This window comes from Canis lupus, chromosome 14 (genome assembly GCF_048164855.1).
Source record: "Canis lupus baileyi chromosome 14, mCanLup2.hap1, whole genome shotgun sequence".
Lineage (NCBI taxonomy): Eukaryota > Metazoa > Chordata > Mammalia > Carnivora > Canidae > Canis > Canis lupus.
Window position 1 is genome coordinate 47,740,226 of NC_132851.1, and position 20,655 is coordinate 47,760,880.

Sequence of the window (20,655 nt, forward strand, 5' to 3'; positions counted from 1 at the left end):
AGAAGAATAGAAGACACGCTCTCCTGGTGGCTTCCCTCCAGCTCAAAGACATCGCTCCTTGGGAACTCGCAGTTATCCCTCGAAGCCCGACTGACTGTTCCTCTTTACATTTATCCATTTATTTTGTTCAAGCCCTGAACACATGAGCCAGAGGTAATGCTCCTTTACAAGTTCTATGGTGTGGTAGGAAGAGCCAGCCACGGAAGCCCAGGTAGCTAGAGACCGAAACGACTCTCCGCTGGGGTGCTGGGGTGGGGAGGGCTCTGTGGCCAGCCCACGGAGACACTTCCCACCCCCTGCAGGCAGATGACATCCTCTGGCAATTGAGAGAAGATGCCTGGCAGCTGGGGGCTGAGGGATGGATTCTGACAGCTGCCGGGAAGACACAAATTCCCCCCTTTTCCTGAAATGCATTACTTGGAAACCTCCTTTGGAGATCTGCCTCAAGGGGCCAGGGCATTACTTCACAAGCTCTAACTCCAGGGATATGAAGGCAGAGACACACAGCAGCCCAGGATGGCTCCAAACACCATCCTGGGCAAAACCCTCCTAAGGACAGCGAAGCGAAGCTTCTGATCAGGGAAAGAGCTGCAGAAAACACTCTGCAGAGTGTAAAAGGATTAATTTAAAAATGTGACATGTCACGATTCACAAAACAGTACCGGAAAACGCAGGCTGGTGGGTTCCGACAGGGGAGGCTCCACATTGGCTGGACACCTGCAAAGTCCATCGGCCTGTTAAGGGGACTGTCCCCTTGGAAGGAAGCAATTTCATTGGTTGCTTCATCCAGTGTTTCCTGGACATATTTGGTCATTGGATCCTTTTTTGCTAGGAAACAGCAGTGTCTGTGGCACACGGTTGGACAGGAGCGGGTCGGAGGCCTCACCTTGCCTGGACTGTGCCTCTCTGCACCTGGGAGCGTGTGCAGTGAGTGGAGTGCAGGCCTGAGCCTTCACCGGGCCCCTGGCTGACGGTGAAGGCAGCAGCCTGAGCGGGGAAGCACGTGTGGCCTGTTGGGCTACCCCAGGCCTCGCTGGCCAGGGCCTGAAAGTCCACACTTGTTATTATAGTCGCACCCTAGGGCGAAGCCCAAGCCTGAGAAGGAAGGAAGAGGGTGTTCAAGTGGAGAAGGCTTTGGAGACCATGTCTAGCCTGGAAGTTTCTATACAATGTAGCCACCATGAAGGGCTCCCAGACACCTCAGGCTTCCATTCAACACAGGAGCCCCCACACGCTTTTAAGAAGCTGATCTGTAATACATTATTTACCAAAAAAAAAAAAAAAAAAAAAAAAAAGGAAGGGGAACATCCAGCAGCCACTTGACTTGCTAACCAGAGACAGCAGGAAGGAGACCCGCCCCCCTCCCCCCCACCCAAGCCGGTTTACTGCTTTGTCTCGAGTTTGATTGTCTGCCTTCTGTCCTCTGGCTTTTCCAGGGGACCAGTTTTCCTGGCATATGCATTTACCGAACTCTGAAAGGCCAGATCTTCTATGTAGATTAATTCATGATTTCAAAGACGCTTTGAAGTAGGCAAAACATTCTGTTATTTCCAAGAGTTATTACAACTGAAATCCTGGCATAGACTGGGAGGCCAGTCCATAATCTTGTTTAGATCCCTTTAAATTTAGAAACTTTATAGTGAGTTAAAAATAGATCTCATTTGTGTACTTTTCGTCCTTTCATCCCCAAGGCAAAGGCTGTTCCATCATTTTGACCTACCCTTGATAGCAGCCAGGGGAAAGTCTAGCACATGTCACCTGGGAGCCCGCCGGGCTAAAACAAAAGTCATTTCCAAAGGGACCTGGGGGTGATGTTAGTCATATGACTAAGCAGAGTTATTCATTATTCTACAGAAGTTCTAGAATGAAGAGCAACAGACCATCATTAAGACCTGTGAATAGTGGGATCCCTGGGTGGCACAGCGGTTTGGCGCCTCCCTTTGGCCCAGGGTGCGATCCTGGGGATCCAGGATCGAATCCCACGTTGGGCTTCCGGTGCATGGAGCCTGCTTCTCCCTCTGCCTGTGTCTCTGCCTCTCTCTCTCTCTCTCTCTGTGTCACTATCATAAATAAATAAAAGTTTAAAAAAAAAAAAAAAAGACCTGTGAATAGTATGTGGATGAAGCCAGAATGTGGGTCTGGAGAAGAGTTTGCAGTAGTGCTATCCCAGGGGGCTTGCTTATGTCCTAATATATTGATTGAAAAAAAAAAAAGACCATGATGCTTAGGTCAAAGGAAGTCATATAAGTCTGGAAGGTCAGGCTGCTTAGAACCAAAGTTAAATATAGATTGCACCTGATTTCAGACGACCCAAAACACCGATGTTATCTTATAGGATCCTCACCAAGGTGAACGGGGTGCCAGCATTTTCATGCCCAGCAAAGAGAGCATTACAATCAGGATTACCTCTTCATGGTTACTTTACCTTCATAAACATGCTAAATCCAGTTTTAAGGAGATCAGTGAGGCCTGAAGACATGTGTTCAATATCCACTGGATCTGGCCTCTCAGGATTAAATATTTCTTCCACAACCTGCTTCAACAATGGCTTATAGGATGCCTGGAAAGACAAAATATTGTGCTGTGAGTAAAAGGGTTTGTTTGCTTTGTCTGGAGAGACGATAGCTTTATCTGCACCCAATGAAGCCAAACAAGTTTATTTTGACACTGAGCAGTGGCTATGATTCTGTGTGTATGAAAAGCCAACTATAACAACATTGGTTTTTTTTTTTTTTTTGAGTAAATCTCACCCTAATGCCCTAACGCTATTTTTTTGTTTTTACCCCCTTCTGTAAGCAAATGTCTCTTACCGGGGCTATAATCCTAGTGGGACTACTTTTTTTTTTTTTTTTTTGGTGGGACCACTTTTTAAAATCTGGGTTTAAGATGACGATTTTATAGATGAAGAAAACTGGAAAGCAAAGTATCGTCTTTTGACACAGACATGAAGATGGTCTCCAGTTTTCCTCAACATTCTTAGAATTATGCTCCCCTCTGCTAGGAACTGGAATGTTTTCGTAGGATGTATTGTCACGATCCAAGCCCAAAGCAATCCCTTCTTCCTCTATAGAGCTCAACTCCAAGTATGACTTGGCCAGAAAACAAAGCCAAGATGCCAAACAGGAATCTGACCAAGGTCAGGGCTTAGAAAAAGCAGGCCACATGGTACCATAAGAATTTCAGTAGAATTAAGCTGATGTGGATTCGGTACAGCTCCTACGGTTTGATAAATGGTGCTACATCTATGCATGTTTAGATAATATTTGGAGGCAGCTGTTCCTGACCAGTGTACTTCCTGCGCATGGTCCCCACTCCTCGTGCCTTGTTCTCCTTCCTACCAAGCTCTTCCTCCCTCCCCATCAGCTGACTCACCCCTCCTCCCAGTCCCGTTGCTGTCTCTGCTCTCTGGTCCCATGGGGCACCCGAGTTTGGAACCCGAATGCTGAAAGAAGGAGGGACGTCTCCTCTCCACACCCTCTGAGGATTATCACAGCCTCACAAAAGCCAGGTCCCAAGAGTCCTGCCCAGACGTTTTCAACTCTTTGCCTCTTTGCATTGGCTGAATCTGTGACCTGCCTCTAGCTAGTGTTGAGGCTATGGGGTGAACTGACTTCATCTGGCTTTCCTTACAGTCATTTTTTTTTTTTAACTCTTATTTCCCCTTTATTCCAACTTGCTTATTTAAAATATTTTAGAAATAAAGCAGGATATAAACCATCAAAATAACAAACAATTATTTAGAGGGTGCCTGGCTGGCTTGGTCGGAAGAATAGGTGACTCTTGATCTTGGGGTTGTAGGTTCGGGCCCCATGTGGCACCTAGAGATTGCTTAAAAATAAAACTGTAGAAAAACACAATTAAGGGTGCGTTGGTGGCTTAGTGGGTGGCTTAGTCAGTTAAGCATCTGCCTTCGGCTCAGGTCCTGATCCCGGGGCCCTGGGATCCAGCCCTGCATCAGGCTCCCTGCTTGGGACGGGAGTCTGCTTCTTCCTCTCCCTCTGTCCCTCCCCCTGCTTGTGCTCTCTACCTTTCTCTCAAATAAAATCTTAAAAAAAAACAAGACAAAATAACCCTCAACACCCTCCCCCCAAAAATTGTTTAGCTAGAATGTGCCTTTATGAGGGATAAGATGCAGGGAGAAACAGCAACTGTTCAGCTGAGAGGTGCAGCCCTCTTGTTTATTAGACCAACCGACTACTGCATCCCCAGAGATCTCCCAGGTAAATCTTCAAAAGACAGAAATTTAAAAAAAAAAAAAAAGGCAAATACTATGACTCAACCTTCCCCATGCTAAAGCTATACTAAGATAGATTTTTAAAATTTATCATATAGGCAAAAATGGAGAGGTTTGAAAGCATGCACTTTTGACGAGTCCGTGGGGGAAACAGACCCTCACATATATTGCTGGTGGGAGTGCAAATTGTTGCAATCAGCGTGGCGAGCAATGTGGCAGGCCTATCACAATGACAAGTGCATTTGGCCTGGCAATTCCACCTCTAGGAATCTGTCCTGTAAATATGTTAACCTATGCAGATGAGACCTATAAAAGGCCCTTTAGTGTTTGTCATAGCAGAAGACTGGAAACAACTCAAGGGCCCATCGGTAGGAGCAGTTTAATAACTGGGATCCCACCACAGGAACTGGCAAAAAGCAGGGTGCGGAATAAAGTGTGGGCGGAAAAAGCAAGGTGAGGAACAGTGTGTGTGCTGGGCTGGCATTCGTGTAACATGTGTCACCGGGGATTTGGAGGTCTGTATCTGCTGGACTGTACCAAAGAGAAATTGTGATGTGTTTACAGAGACGGCCGTGAGCAGTGATCGTGGACTGGAGGGCAGGACAAGGGACCACGGCGGGAGGAAGACTTCAATATATCGCTTTGCCTAAAACAGTTAAAACACCACTGCAAACAGCAAGAATGATCTTTTTTTTTTTTTTAAACAATTGTTAAAAATTAAATTTTTATGCATGGATGAGACTGAAAATAAAGCACAGCAGAACATTAATTAGGGCTACCTCTAGGTTCTGGGACTCGGGGGCATTATTTTTTTTTTTTCCAAATTTTCTACAGTTCACAGGTGTACTTCTGGAATCCTAAAATAATCCAATAAATATTTTTGGCATTAAAGAAAACCGAGGTCGCGGAATGGCCTCTGACTTTTGCACATCATCTTCTCCGAGTAAGCGGTCTTGAGAGCCCCTCTATCATTTCAGCCTTTCTGGACATTTACCCTCAATTTAAACTTTAATCCCTTTAAACTGCTCCCCAAAGAGAAGTCCTTTGGCCAATAGTCTGCTACCTTACCAGCATTGTTGTCAAATATCCATCGACTTCTTGCTTAGTAATAGAATCTATTTTTTTTAGGGAGGCACATTACCCGCTGGCTACAAGTCTGCACTCTCCAGCTTTCCTTGCAGCTGGGTACAGCCACATAACTAGGTTCTGGACAATGAGATATAAGCAAAAGAGCTTGAAAAATCTCCTTTTTCAAAAGGGAAGAGTTTACTCTTTTTCTTTCTCTGTTCCACTGCTTAGAACATGGAAGTGGGGCCCAAGGTGCCAGCAGCCACCATGGGAAACAGGGTCATTCCTTAGCGAGGCTGGAGCAGAGCACTGGATGCAAGGCAGGCTGGCGATGGCTGGTGGGGCTGCAGAACCACAACACAGACGGACTATAAAGCCACCTACTTCACATGCCAGCACAAACCCTCCTAAGTGTAAGCCATTATTTTTCAGATCTTTGTTACACGTGGCAACTGAACGAAATTCTAACTGATACAAAGTGCAAAGGGAAGATAAGGAAATTTGGGGTGCCTGGGTGGCTAGAGCATCTAACTCTCGATCTCAGCTCAGGTCTTGATCTCAGGGTCATGAGTTCATGCCCTGTGATGGGCTGCACGCTGGCTACCCATGGGGCCCACTTAAAATAAATAAAAATAAAAATAAATTAAAAAGAAATAAATAAATGGCCAGGCCTTCCTTCCAGGAGCTTACACTTATTTATTTTATTAACCTATATGCGGTTATATAGAGTAATGTGGAGCAGAACCCCACAGAATTACACTGAGGCTGTTGTGATTGAGAGAGGACAGAGAGTATGTCCCCCAACCTACAAAAAACACAACAAGGTTTGTTGCTGGCTGTAGGATGTACTTCCTGCAAGGGAGAAGCGTGGTGATGGTAGGAGCTCAGACACAGGAAAAGTCTATAATCTGGCTAAAATACTAGACTTAGTACCTGCCCTGTGCAAGGAGCAGTAGGCTGGGGGTGGTGGGACTGTCCTCCCCAGGGCGGTGCGGGCAGGGGAAAGCAGGAAGTGTGGAGGGACTGGGGATCTTGCCCCCTGCCCTGCTCCACTTTCTGCTAAGCTCTGGGCAACGAAGCACCCAGCACAAAATACCCACCAAGCTGGGGTTCCCCTTGGGGGTGATCAGAGATTTGGAAGGGCCAGTCCCTTAATCCCTTCATTCTTGGGATTTTGTCATCATTGTGCCACTGGAGAAGGTTGTAAATCTTTTTTATTTTATTTTTTTGAGGTTTTCTACAATTTTATTTGTAAAACAGAGAGCTAGACCTCTAAGATAAGATCCAGCTCAAACAACTTGGAAATACCTTGAACTTTGTTTTATTTTATTTATTTATTTATTTATTTATTTATTTATTTATTTATTTATTTATTTATTTTAATAATAAATTTATTTTTTATTGGTGTTCAATTTGCCAACATACAGAATAACACCCAGTGCTCATCCCGTCAAGTGCCCCCTCAGTGCCCGTCACCCAGTCACCCCCACCGCCGGCCCTCCTCCCCTTCCACCACCACTAGTTCATTTCCCAGAGTTAGGAGTCTTCATGTTCTGTCTCCCTTTCTATTTTATTTTATTTTCAAGTAGGTAGGTAACATTTATTTAGAGCAGGAAAAGAAATTACAACTTCGACACGGAAAACAACAGATCACAAACACATCACATAATCCAGAACAATAACATCAATGCTTTCGTTAATTAATTGCCTGACCCAGCTCCGTGATACTCATTTCTTAGATTGCTTGGCTGCACTCTGTCTGATTATCTTTTCACTGGACAGCAATTTTGAAAAAATCATTTTCTATAGAGATGTGATAGTGATGAAGCTATCGTGTCTCAACTCCAAACCCTGTCTCCTGTACTTAGTTCTGCGATGCTGGCCGGGACTCAGCAAACCGTACATGCTTTGCCAACCAGACCTTGTAGACTCTGCTGACAGGGGCCACTAGAGGGATATAGTGGAGGCAGGAAGCCCAATGGGGAACATGCTCTTCCCGGCTTGTTCCCACCACATCACCCCGGCACTGGCTCCTCACCACTGGACGCCGTCCCTTCTCTTGACTTTGAAGTCATAGCATCCAATAAATTATCTTTCTCGTTAAAGCCAGTCTGAACTTTTTTCTGTTATTTTCTATTTTTACTTATAATCAAAAGTACACTAAACCTTATATTTTATTAAAGAGACATCGACAGGTTTTTCCCACTTCAATATACAGAAGAAGACCTCTAATTCTTTACTAAAACAACAAAGCACAGCAGAACGAAATAATCGTCCATTTCAAGAGCACAGATTGGGAAAAGCTTTCTCAGGCATAAAAGTAGTACTGGCCTCACGACTTCTTAGCAAACACATTTCTTAGTTTTTCCAATTAGGGTTTTTAATGATGAGAACCCTTGGCTCCTTCCTCTCAGCCACTTTGGTTGGATCGCTTTGTGTCCTGAATCATGTCCCTGAAATCTGATTGGAATGCACTGCTTCAGCAATGGCTTCTTAGCTGGAAACCCTCCGACTGTCCTGGAATTTCCCATTTAGCCAAAAGCCACCCACTTCTCAGCAAAGGATCACGCAGAAGGTGGTGATCGGGGAGGCCCATGTCCCCCCCTAGTGCTCTGCGTAACGTTTTCCTTATGTGTTAGGGAGGGATGGAGGGGGGATCAGCTTGTGGTTTACTCCAACATTAAGAGAGTTGGGCGAGTAATTTAATTTTCCTAATCAAATGTTCTCTGTCAGTTCACCTTTGGGGGGTAGGGAGGTGAGGAATTAAAAACACAAGCAAATTTGTTCTTTCCTTTTCTTGTTGGTCATTTATTCCTCGCTTACATCACATCCGGTGTGTGTTGACCATGGGAGGGGGGGTGTCTCTGGCCCGCACCCCCATACAGTACCCAGGCTCCTTCTATCCGGTGGCTCCACCATCTAGGGCACTCGAATCCCACACGGAAGCTTTTGCACCTCATCCGCAGATGATGAAAGGGGGAGAGCGTGGAGGATTTCCAGAGAGATTTTATGGGCTCAGCCTGAAAGCGATCTGTACCACTTCTACCCATTGTTCATTGGCCAGAGTTAGTCACAAACCTACACTTGCCCAAAAAGGCATCTGGAAATTGTGGTCTAACTGTGCCCAGGAGGACAAGGAAAATGGGAGTCTGGGGAACATATGGATTGTCTCTGCCACAGCCACACCGTAGAGTCTGCATTGAAACATTAATATGATTATTTCCTTAAGTGGCAAGTTGCATGTTATAGGCAAAGGATTATTAGACCCTTTTCCCTTCTTCTGCGTAAGAATTTGACCTTTGGTTAACTTTCCAGCTCTGTTTCCCTGGAAACCTGATAAGAGAAGAATGTCAAACTGTAGCCAGGCAAGATGGCTTATGATAAAAATGACCCCTGCTTAAGTAAATTGCATTAGACTGGAGAGAGCTTTAAATATTGGACAGAAAGCCAGAGCTTTGGGCTTTAATGACTCTTGCATAGCTGGGCATGTCCCTTGGAGGAACGCTGGAAGCTACGTCCGTGGAATTGTTCTAGAAAAACTGGCTCCTATAGGATATGAAGTTTTTAAGCCAGGAGACTCCCACCCCCAACCCTCCCCCACGAATGAGTCTAGTTCTCTCACTTCTGAGCTTGGGACCTAAGTCAAGGAACTCCAGGGTAACTGCATGGACTACTCCATGAGCGGTCTCGAGGACTAGAAAGAAAATGCCTGCTGCTTGCTCGTGGCTAGCTCTGTTCCTGTCCCAGGCAGACTGGTGCCAAGTGGGGGCTTTGACCACACAGCCAACTAATCCATTAGGCACAGAAGGCACAGTGCCTAGAGCCCACAAGACTCTTAGGGGCCTGCGGAAATGTATTAGTTTAAGATCAGAAGGAAAAAAAAATGGACTTTTAAGTCAAAGATAATGTTTTGATATATAATATTGTCTGTACCAATGCAATTGTACAATATAATTTTTAATTTTTTTTAATGGAGGAAGGGGTCTATAAAGGCAAAATGAGTAGGACCATGAAAATCATAATGTGGCCCTTTACGACAGTCTCATGAGGATAGCCTGAAGGTTTGGTAGAGCCTAACGAGGTCCCTGGTTGGTATTATATGTGAAAAAGTTCAAAAAGAGATTGATCTTTTACCAGAAACTCTCTTTTTCCTTTAAATGGCCAGTATCCCTTCCAGAACAAACTAGGCTTTTAAAAATAACCATATTTAATCAAACTATGAAGAACAGAATATTTGTGTCTATGTCTCTGGTTACTCTTTTTGTGGTGGAGGCCTAAAAGATTCTTTTATTGACCTGATTCTAGCTCTTGAACAGAGGTATCGAGTACAGCAGCAGTTTCTGACATTCTACGCAAGTCAGCGACAGTTTCTAGAAACTAGTCTAACTCCAACATCTTCCTGAATTTGGCGCACCTTCATGATGGCCCAGGATAATCAGTTTCCAAGAAAATCTCAATTGTTGCCACAACCACATCTCATCAGTCAGCGCCGCTGCCCTTGGCTTTGTTGGTTGGTGTTGGGCAGCCACGGACCCTCTCGGCCCGATTACTGAAAAGGCTACTCCCTTTTCTGCAAGACTGACTCTAAGTAACCAAGTCCTCAGGAAAACCAGACTTGTAGAGAGAGCATTCATTTTGTCTCAATCCATGACTGTACAGAAAAAAACATCTGCTCAAAACTGCTGATGGCTTTGACTGTTCCGTGGCTTATTTATTTTTATTTTTTGCTATACTAGCCCTGATTTTTTCCCCCTTTCATCTTCTTAAAGGAAATGGTTTGAGCTGCAGATTAAAAAGTGGTTCATTTGCCTCTCTGTTCACCCATCTATCCATCCATCTATCCATCCTTCCTTCAAGCCAGCAGATTCCTTGGTAAAAATTTGAGTGTAGTCCCTTTGCCTTCAATATAAAACAACAACAACAACAACAAAACAAAAACAAAAACAAAAAACAAAAAACAAAAAAAAAATCCCAAAGTCCAAAGCCTTGAACTAATTGGCAGGAATTTGCCTAGGCATTTAGAAGTGGACTACAGGAAAGAGCCAAGTGTCCTGGCGCCCACTGTAGTCCCATCTTGAGTTGGCTTCTTTTAAAAAAGGGGCACTAGCAGGTCTGGAGTTAGGAAGATAGAATCAGGAGGAGGAAAAAGAAGAGAGCTTAGCACTTGGAAGGAACAGCCAGGGCTGGGGATTTTTGACGAAGGGCCTGGGCCTACAGACCCTTCGGAGAGCCACATTTCACCAGGCACCAGAGGAGTCGGGCCTCCCTGGGCACCGCTGGTTCTAAATGCTCTTGCTCAGCCTGCCAGAGGCACAAGAGACAGTACGCATCTGTGGCCAGTCCTCTCCAGCACAGCACGGCACAGCGCTTTGAGACTTCTGCCAAAGCAAGTCATGCAAGAGTCAGACAGCATTTTGTCTGAAAGGGCACATAAGCTCTTCGCCCTGAGACGTCGGCCTAATATCCTCCTGATGCTGCGGCTCGGGGAAAGCTGCACATCAAACGCCGCGGCGTTCGGGGAGGAGGTGAAGCCTCCCGTTATACTGGAACATTCGCAGTAAGAAACAAAAGCATAAGAAGACTTGCTGCACAGGCCAAACCAGGGGCTTAGGTTTCCACTCACTAGAGTCTAGGAACAAACACAACCTTTCCAAACCATCGGGCGTCAGCTGGAAACCCTTACTGTACCCAGCAGCTAACAGTACAGTCAGCTTGAGAATGATTCCCCTTCGATGTGGCCCATCTCCCAGCAAAGGAGAAGGTGAAATGCTACAAGAGAGGACGAAAAAGAGGCCTATTTTGTCGTCACTGCGACTGTTACAGCTAATGCTTACCCAGTGCTGTCTTCGCCAGCTCCTGTCCTAAGAGTTTCACATTTATTCAATCATTTGAGCATCTTTATGAGGGCGCTACTACTATTATTAGCTCCTTGGTTCAGTCGAGGAACTAGGCACAGAGGGGTGAAGTAACCTGCTTCAGGGCACAGAGTTGGTGGGCCTATGGACCTATGAACTCAATGCTGCTCTGCTGGGCTGTGAACCTCCATGCTAACCTCTGTCTCACTAAGAATTAAGAGCATAAGAAATGCCATTGTGGATAAGACTCCTAGTCCAGAATCCTTCAGTCCATCCATCCATCCATCCATCCATCCATCCATCCATCCATCCACCAACCTACCCACCTGCTAGGTGGCAAGCACGGAGCTAGGCCCTACAGATACACCATGGTGACAAACATGGGTGCTGTGTCCAGCTTTGGTGGAATGTTCTGCAAGTTGAAAGCTTCAGTGGCAGCCTTGTGATCCCCATCATGCCCACTCTCCTGGCTGCAGCCAGCAGTGGGACCAGTTCCCTTGGAGAGCCAGGTCTGTAGTGCCCTTCTGGGGTCATTTCTGGACATGCAGTCTAGATCCCACTCCTCCAGCTCTTCCAGAGATTTTATATGTAGTTAATTTCTTATATGAAATCATGTTCTCCTTGAAATGCTGAGAGTGATCTGCTCTCTGGCCTGTGACTGTGGCTGACATACTTTCCTAAATTTTAGGGCGAAGGGACGGAGGTAGAAGAAGAGGTGCCTCAGGTGCTAGCAGGGGTAGTGGGAGTGGCTGTGAGAGAGGAGAGGGGTGCTAGAAGGGGGAGTGGGGCAGGTAGGGGCCCTGGGAATTCACAGCACTGGTCAGAGCTGGAATAGGAATCTGCAGCTAGACCAGGGCTAGTGCTTTCCTTGGTATCCCAGGGAGCCCAGAACATCTCAACTAGACATTGTAGAAATAGCATGGAGCTAGATAGAAAGCACACTTTTTAAATTTTTATTTTATTTTATTATTATTTTTTTAATTTTTATTTTATTTTTCCTGGAGGCTTAGGGCTGAGGACCAAGTTGGGAGAATACCTAGAGAGTTGCCCAGTCAAGGCCCATCCTCAAAACTAGACACAGCTGGACTCTGACTCTAATGTCAACATTTATTTCTTTCTCATTATACATACTTTGCATCCCCCCAAATCCTCCAATATATGATGAAAATATATGTACTGCATTCAAGATGCCCCAACAAATATTCCTTAAGCATTCATTATATGGGAAATACCACTCTAGACCCTGAGGATATGGCAGTGAACAGACCAGATCAAAATTCCTGTCCTCGCTGGGCTTACGTCTATGGTTGAAAAACTTTAAATTCAAAAATTATCAAAAAATCCAGACAGGTAAAAATCACCCATGATATCATCAAAAACTCATTCTCTATCCACATAAATACAAAGCAGGAGGTCAGAGTTCCTCCTCGTCTTTCCAACCCTTCCCATCCCCCACAGGGTAACCATTATACAGTTTTCCTTAATTTTTAAAGACTTACTAAATGTACATAACCATATAGTTTTTATTTTATTTTTTAAATGAGGATAGAGAAATACTTGAATGATCTACATGTTTTTTTTTCTTCATTGAACAGATCATAAACCTCTGTTTTGGTTTGAGTTCTCCAAGAAGCGGAGCCTGAGCCAAGGATTCACATACAGTCCTGCTAAGCACATTTGAAGTCATCTCATTCATTTTAATGGTCTCACAGCATTTCAAAGCATGTGTCTGTATCATCATTTACTAAATCCCCTTAAGATACACACATACTCCCCAGCTCGCCCCTATCTCCCACTCACTGACATTTAGGATTTTCAGTGAATGGGTTGATGGCATTGACTCACTGTAAGGGAGTAACCGCAGAACAGGGTTCCCAAGGCTATAACCGCAGAACAGGGTTCTGGGGTCCAGAAAATGACAGTGTTGGCAGCAGGGAGATAAAGTCTAGGAAATTTATCATCGTCCTTATCATGCCCGAGATTTATAGCTAATGCATGTTTATGTGAATCTGGCTAAACTAGTCACAATGGTCACAAAACTGAAAAAAGCTTATTACCTTAGTGGTTTATTTGCACTTTATCAACTATAGCAGCCACTTCCTTCTTGACATTCCTTGGTCTAAATCTCATCATAAACCATCAGTTCTGTGTCTCCTAGACCTAGTCCATACCGCTGTACTTAAGACTGGAGACTTTTTCAGTGACCAAACTACATACGATGAATGATCTGAGTGATTTTGTCTGTATTTTGTGGTGGTGGTGTTCTCAGGTCATTGAGCAAAGGATGGGAATTTATGTTACTAAGTTGAGAGCCAGTTTCCAAGGTCTTTCATATGTTGGTGGGTGATTTCAGATGCCCATCAGGACCATCAACCAGTATTTCTAGAGCCTCCATGAAATCCATGATACGGCGGGGAGGAGGTTTCGTATTGGGAGCCCAAACCCTGCATCTGGCCCTGGCCACCTGCGTGTCTGTGGCATGTCACCTGGCCTTCCTGAATCTTGGTAATAATGCTTCCCTGGCTTACTTCTTGTGAGGATCAAAGGACAAGCTGAATATGGGAGCGCTCTTCAAGTATCGGCTACTGTAAGACTATATGAGAGGAAGAGTCTGGATTTTGCTAGCTGTAGCAGATAGCCTTAGCTCCTGTCTACATGCCCAGCTTAAAGCACCAGCATCCTTCCTGCAGCTGAACCCCTCACTACGGCAGAGTCCCCACTAACAGCACACTCAGCTCCCCAAACAGTTGTAGCAAATAGAGTGGATTTTACTTAGATTTCATGGGGAGACGAAGGGGAAGATGCTTGCACACACTCCACTAATGAGCTTTCCCATCAGAAACATCTGTTTTTTCTTCAGCGCTCATCTTTGGCCACCAGGAACCTTAGTTCTGTCTCCATCCTTGTCCAATAGGGACGGCCCAGCTTCAATGACTCCAGCTCTTCTTCATTCCTTAAGCTTCCCTTTGGGTCTTTGTGGCCCTTCCCCCATCACTGAGCTTTTAATCTTGGATTCTCATACTATCTTCCCAATCACTGTTCAAAACACTCTTCTAAAGTTCCCCCACTGCCCTTAGCAAGTATGAGGGTGTGGGGGTGGGGGTGGATGTCAAATAAGAAAGGTTTTGCTGTCACATACTTCTTTTTTTCTTGCCACAGTATTATCGGTAATTTTGTTCAAGTTGTTCAGAATGTTTTGGGACTGCTTAGATCTAGAAGCCTGGGTATCACAGGCCAGATCCTCACCAGCACCCACAGTAACTAGGGCCCAAAAGGACTTGCCTAAGATTGTAGAATAAGTATGTGACAGCTACAGAGCAGTGGCTGGCCCCCAGTCCAGTGCTCATCTCCCTGCATCAAGCCTGTGGTGCAAATGAATCAAGAGGCTTTCAGACTCAGGCGAACTCAGATCTCTCAACTGGAAGGAGGCTTGGAGTTCATCTAGAACAAATCCCTCATTGTAGAGAGGCCATAATGGAAACCTTTTTTTTTTGCAGTCTCTGAATCCTAAAACTACAACACAGATTAGATGGTTACTTTAAAACATATGTACTTGCCTGGTGGGTATGGTTTCCAGGAACATACACAGACTTAAACTGTTTCATGAGATTCCGAGCTCCAGCGATATCCCGAAGCGAGGCAAAGAGCTCATCCACAGCAATTTTGGATTTGTGAAATGTCAGCTTAATTGAAGAGTCACAGCCTGAAACAATCCAGAGATATTTTCTTGGGTGAACAAATCTTTAAAATAAGTTTTAATCATGACAGCTGGAGCTTCGTGTAACACAGTTGGATTTTTTTTTTAACCCTATTTTACCCTGGCTGTTCCCCAGCAGGGCCGTCTTAATCATCTATGAGCAAGGAAACGTACTACAGGTAAATGCCTTTGACAGAAGTAGAACTCAGAATTGCCTGGGATGGCAGCCACTGGCTTCAGGCCCCACACTGTAGAAGCGTCACAGAAAGAAAGCTCGCTAGGGTCTGACTATCCTCAGAACAGAGCTGTGGGAAAATAGGGAGAGACAAAAAGGAAAGTCCCAGACAGTGCTGTGATGAACCTCTCTTGCTTGAATCCCACCAGCAGTTTCCATAAAATAGAAGAGCAAGACTGGGAGGTTATAGAGCTGTTCCAGGAACAGATCTTGCTGGGATGGGCATCTGCCTAATGTGCCAACAAAGCATATGGTGTATTTCAAAAGGCAGCCCTTCAGAGCTGATAACACACAAAGAGGGCCTAATAAGAAGACTATTCTCGGCAACGATTCTATTTTTCTTTGACACTTATAATAGCCAGATTTATTCTCTATCTTGTTAGAAGCCCATTCAGGAGAGAAATGATCATGGAGAAGTCAGAAGTTTAAAAAATCAAGATCCAAGATGAGTTGTTTTTTTTTTTTTTTTGGCTGTCTCTAATACTCTGATACATTAACTCATTAATGCTCACGGCACCCTTACGAGATAGGAGCTATTATTTCCCCCACTTTAAGGACGCAGGAACCAAGGTTCAGAGTGGTTAAGTAACACCCCTGTGAGCATGTGCTGTCAATGCTCTGCCCACATCCCCTCGTCACCCTGGACGCACCACCCGTAGGTCTGGGGAACAGTTCTTGCGTACTCTGACTCTGCATGTCTCTCTGTTTGTCTCTGTGTTTCTGTCTCTGTCTCTATCTCTCTTCTTGTCTGTGGGCTTCCTCTGGTTGTGGAAGCATGCTTTGCCTTTGTGTGGGGGCAGGCTGGAAGTCCTAGGAGGTTGGCATTCGTAGGAACAACCCAGCTTCTCATTCCCTGGGGGGACAATTCTGAATTGCCATCTCCAAAGCCTTTGCTCAGTCCCAGAAGGATGGAGACCTACTTGTCCCCAATGGTATCTCACTAATTAATGCAACTTTATTGGTTTTCCTTCCTTTCTTCCCCAGCTCACTTTCCTACTTCTTGACCATGCTTCCTCTAATAGCTTTCCAAATACAGTACCTGCACCCAAATCCCTGTCACAGGACACCAGAACTTCCAGAGGCATTTATCTACATCTATGTATTTATTTAGATTTTATTTATTTATCCATGAGAGCCACACAGAGAGAGGCAGAGACACAGGCAGAGGGAGAAGCAGGCTCCCTGCGGGGAGCCCAATGTGGGACTCGATTTGGGACCCTGGGATCACGACCTGAGCCAAAGACAGATGCTCAACCCCTGAGCCACCCAGGTGCCCCTTCCAGAGGCACTTAAATACAAACAGCCTGGATCCAGAGCCTGTTTTTTTTTTTGGGGGGGGGGGTTCATGTACCATACAAATGAAAGTGTACAATCCAGTAGCTCTTAGTGTATTCACATAGTTGTACGACCACCATCAGCACAATACAAGAGAGGAAAGTCCATTCTTGGAACCATCACGCCCCTTTACTACCCTGTTCCCAGGCCCTGACACCACTGATCTGTGTTCTGTGTCTATGGATTTAGCATTTTTGGACATTTCATATAAATGGACCCACAGAATATATGATCTTTTGGGGACTGGCTTCTTTTACTTAGTACACTGGCTTCAAGGTGCATCCAGGTTGCAGTATACATCACTACTTCATTTCTTTTTATTGCTGACTAATATTCGCCATATGGCTACACCACATTTTATACAGGCGTTCATCAGTTGATGGGCATTTGGGTATTTTCACGTTTTGGCTATCACGAATAACGCTGCTGGTTTTCTATCTATATAAGGTTTTGTGTAGACCTACATTTTTCATTTCTCTTGACTATATATCTGGGAGTAGTACTGTTGCCAGAGAGTTGGCAACTCTGTGTTTGACCCTTTGAGGAATCGCCAGGCTGTTGTCCGAAGTGACCGCACCATTTGACACTCCTACCAGCAGTGGAAGAGGGTTGCAATTTTTTCTGCATCCTCAACAATGCTTGTCATTATCTTCTTGATTGATCCTAGTGGGTGTGAGATGTGGAGACGCTTGTTGATTCTGATAGGGAGAAGTTGTTTTTAGGGAATAGAGGTAGATCCAAACAAGCTTAATGTACGGTGGAATGTATCTAAAGTATACCTACTTTAAAGATCACCTACAGGAACCCGGCCACAGCAGACACAGCCAGGTGGCATGTGAGTCCCTGGCACACTGTATATAATAACTCTCAAAGGGAGAGCAAATTCTGAACCGTCTTTACCAACAACACTTTTGACATGGAATGTGCAGATCTTTTCCCCACACCTGCCGATTCTCTGATTCTCCAGGCACCCACTGAGGTCCAAAGATTCAGTTCAAATCTGACACTAAATAAAGTGTTAGTGGAGACCTTGCAGTTGAGGGACTCGGGTCCTCAAGGCTGTTCCCACTCCACACGTCAGATGCAAGTGCCAGATGGCCACGGCCACTCCTGACAGACCGGCTACCAATGGAGGGTTCCTGTGACCCCTTCCTCAGGTTCAGCAATTTGCTAGGACAGCTCACGGAACTCAGGAAAGTGCTATTACCGGTTCATTACAAGGGATAAGAAGACTCAGGAACAGTCAAAGGGAGGAAATGCATAGTGCAACATAAGGCGGAAGGAGCACAGAGCTTCCCTGCCCCCTTGAGGTACTCTACCTTTCCAGCACCTTCATGTGTTCACTAACCCAGAAGCTCTTCCAAGCCTGTCGGTTAAGGGTTTGTATGGAGGTTTCATTACATGGCATCATTGATTAAATCACTGGCCCTTGGTGCTTCACCCAACTTCCAGCTCCTCTCCCTTCGCTGGAGGTTGGGGGGTAGGGCTGAAAACTCCAACTCTCTAAACATGCCCTTGTTTTTCTGGCAATCAGCCCTCCATCCTGAGGCTGTTAGGGGACCCCAACCACCAGTCATCCCATCAGCATACAAGACACTCTTATCACTCTGGAGATTCCAAGGGTTCTAATAGCTGTGTGCCAGGACCTGGGGACCAAGACCAATATGTCTATATCTTATTGTTCCTAAAAATGCTCTGACCAGTATTTAATTCTTGGTTTCCAGAAAATGTCCGACTCATGTCATTAAAAAAAATAAGTTAGGGGCACCTGGGCGGCTTAGTCAGTTAAGTGGCTGCCTTCTGCTCAGGTTATGATCTCAGGGTCCTGGGATGAGGCTCCAAGTCAGGCTCCCTCCTTAGCGGGGAGTCTGCTTCTCCCTCTTTCCCTTCCTTGCTTGTGCTCTGTCTCTTAAATAAATAAATAAATAAATAAATAAATAAAATTTTTTAGAAAAAAAATCAGTGTGGTCAAGCATAGTGAGAGAAAGCTTCCATGTTCAGTGAACTGTGGTGAGGGGAGGAGAGGGATAGAGCGAAGTCAGGAGCTCATGTGAATTCCCCAGAATTCTATGTCAAGCTTTATGGAAAGGAGCAAGTGTGTTGTTTTCTGAGGAGCATGTCCATAACTTCCTCCCGACTGTTACAGGGGCTCATGACCAAGAAGAGTTAAGAGCCACAGGTACCTAGTAGGTATGGATATCGCACCATGCTCACCCTCGGCATGGCAGCCCTAGCTGAGATAGATGTACCAGCGTGTGCTTTAGTCAATAACCAATAAGAAGAAACCCTGGAAGGTTATGGCTTCTCACTCATTCATGTAGCCTCTTTCCTTAAACTCTTAGTTGAGCCATTCAAAACATGGGAAATCCTATCAATTATATCTAAGTGGTGGACATTCTGTACTAGTCTTTGAGGTAAAAAAAAAAAAAAAAGGCATAAAACCAAGAAGAAGGCATCACTAGTTCCAATACCATGCACAATGTTTCAATTCTTCTAAAACACAATTCAGCTAATAGGCTTAATCTTTTTTTTTTTTTTTTTTGAGAGAGAGAGAAATAGAGTGGGTACACAAGCAACGGAGGAGGGGCTGGGGCAGATGGAGAGGGCGAGATAATCTTTTTTTTTTTTTCTTAAAGATTTACTTAGTTATTTGAGAGAAAGAGAGAGAGAGAGAGAGAGAGCATGAGGGACAAAGGGAGAGGAAGAGAGACAATCTCAAGCAGACTCCCTGCTGAGTGTGGAGCCAGAGGTGGGGCTCCATCTCAAGACCCTAAGATCATGACTTGAGCTGAAATCGAGAGGCAGCTGTTTAACTGACTGAGCCACCCAGGTACCCCCGGGCTAACTTTTTAAATTTAAAGTAAATTATTTTCTATCAAACAGAAAGATTCACCTGATTCTTCATATGGTCTGTTTCAAGTTTTTTGGAAAGTGAGTAATATGAGGTTCATCCATGAACCGAGTGGAATAGAATCATCTACTGGATTATAGATTACTGAAAATTATAGACAAACTCATGGAAATTGTGGATTATGCATTAAATTAATGTATAATTGCAAAGAGTCAGCTCAACTGTGGAGCAGATTGACAGAAACACTGTTTACAGATCACTGGTAAATTAAGCTCAAAGGAATCCAACTGAAGAATAAGGCTATCACACCATCAGGAAGGAAAACACAAAGTCCTAAATTCACAAATAAAATAAAACTTTCCTGAAAAATAGTCAATTATTTTCATTGTTCATCCAAACTGCACATGAGCAACTTCTGTCCAAAGCATTAACTCTTTTGAATTATGTTCCGCAACGTACATGTTTCTGGGACTCCAGGCCAGTCTCAGAGCATTATCTGTACTTACATCAATCTTCACCAAAAGCGGGATTTACACTCACTTCCCCAAAACCTATAATGGGAGTTTAACACACACACACACACATACACACACACACACACACACTTTAGAAACGCGCATCAGAGAAGATAAATGACTTTAGGCCAGATCACACGGCCATCCCTGGCAAAGTCAGCGTTCACCATGTCCCGCTGACCACAACCCGAGCTCCTCCGTGTCCACTGCCTCCCCCATCCAGAATCTCCTCTGTGAACGTGGCTCATCCCAGATTCACGCTGCCATCAGTAGCTAACGGTGATGTGGGCACAAAAGCTGCGACACAGGGTGACTTTTTTTCCGTGACATTAGTCGTAGCTACAATCGCTGGAGGCTCCCTGCGTCCTCACCTGTGCCTGGTGCTTCGCTAAGAAGTTTGCACCTGTCAGCTTACTGAACCTCCAGAGAGACACAACGAGGTAGGCACTAGGGGCGCTCCCACTTTGCGGATGGGGAAACTGAGCCACAGAGCAGGTAAGCGACACGGTGGTCACTCCACTGACGAGCAGCAAAGCTAAGAGTCAAACCCTTGCAGTCTGACTCCAGGGACGGTCCCGGCCGCTCTGCTGTCGTTCCCATGCGCTGCGACCACAGACAGAAAAGATCAATGACACTCTTCATTCAGCCTTGATACCGAAGAAACGCTTTTAAAACGGAGCGAGGAGCAAATGCCTTTCTTCCCGGTTAGACCTGTGCCCATCCCTCGGGGTGGCTGCTGACGTGGTGCTTGGCAGTCATGCCCCGGGCCCGACTTTTGCAGGCGCACGAGGTGTGAGGTCCCCCAGGCAGGCCGTATCCCCTCCTCTGGATCTTCGCTCCGCAAGGCGCTGTATTCAGTTACTTC

The 20,655-nt window shown here is 45.2% G+C and overlaps 1 protein-coding gene across 8 annotated transcripts in view; it reads right to left on the reverse strand.

Moving 5' to 3' along the window:
• The window catches only part of SCFD2 (sec1 family domain containing 2), a 413,274-nt gene that overhangs the window by 20,648 nt on the left and 371,971 nt on the right, over positions 1-20,655 (reverse strand). For all 8 annotated transcript variants that reach the window (XR_012007121.1, XR_012007122.1, XR_012007118.1 and 5 more), the window contains exons 6-7: positions 14,715-14,860; positions 2,426-2,560 (exon numbers count right to left, since the gene is read on the reverse strand). Coding sequence is in view for 1 of the 8 variants with exons in the window: in XM_072775040.1 (XP_072631141.1) it covers positions 2,426-2,560; positions 14,715-14,860 (281 nt within the window). In the remaining 7 variants the exon portion in view is untranslated. The remainder of the gene's footprint in view (positions 1-2,425; positions 2,561-14,714; positions 14,861-20,655) is intronic.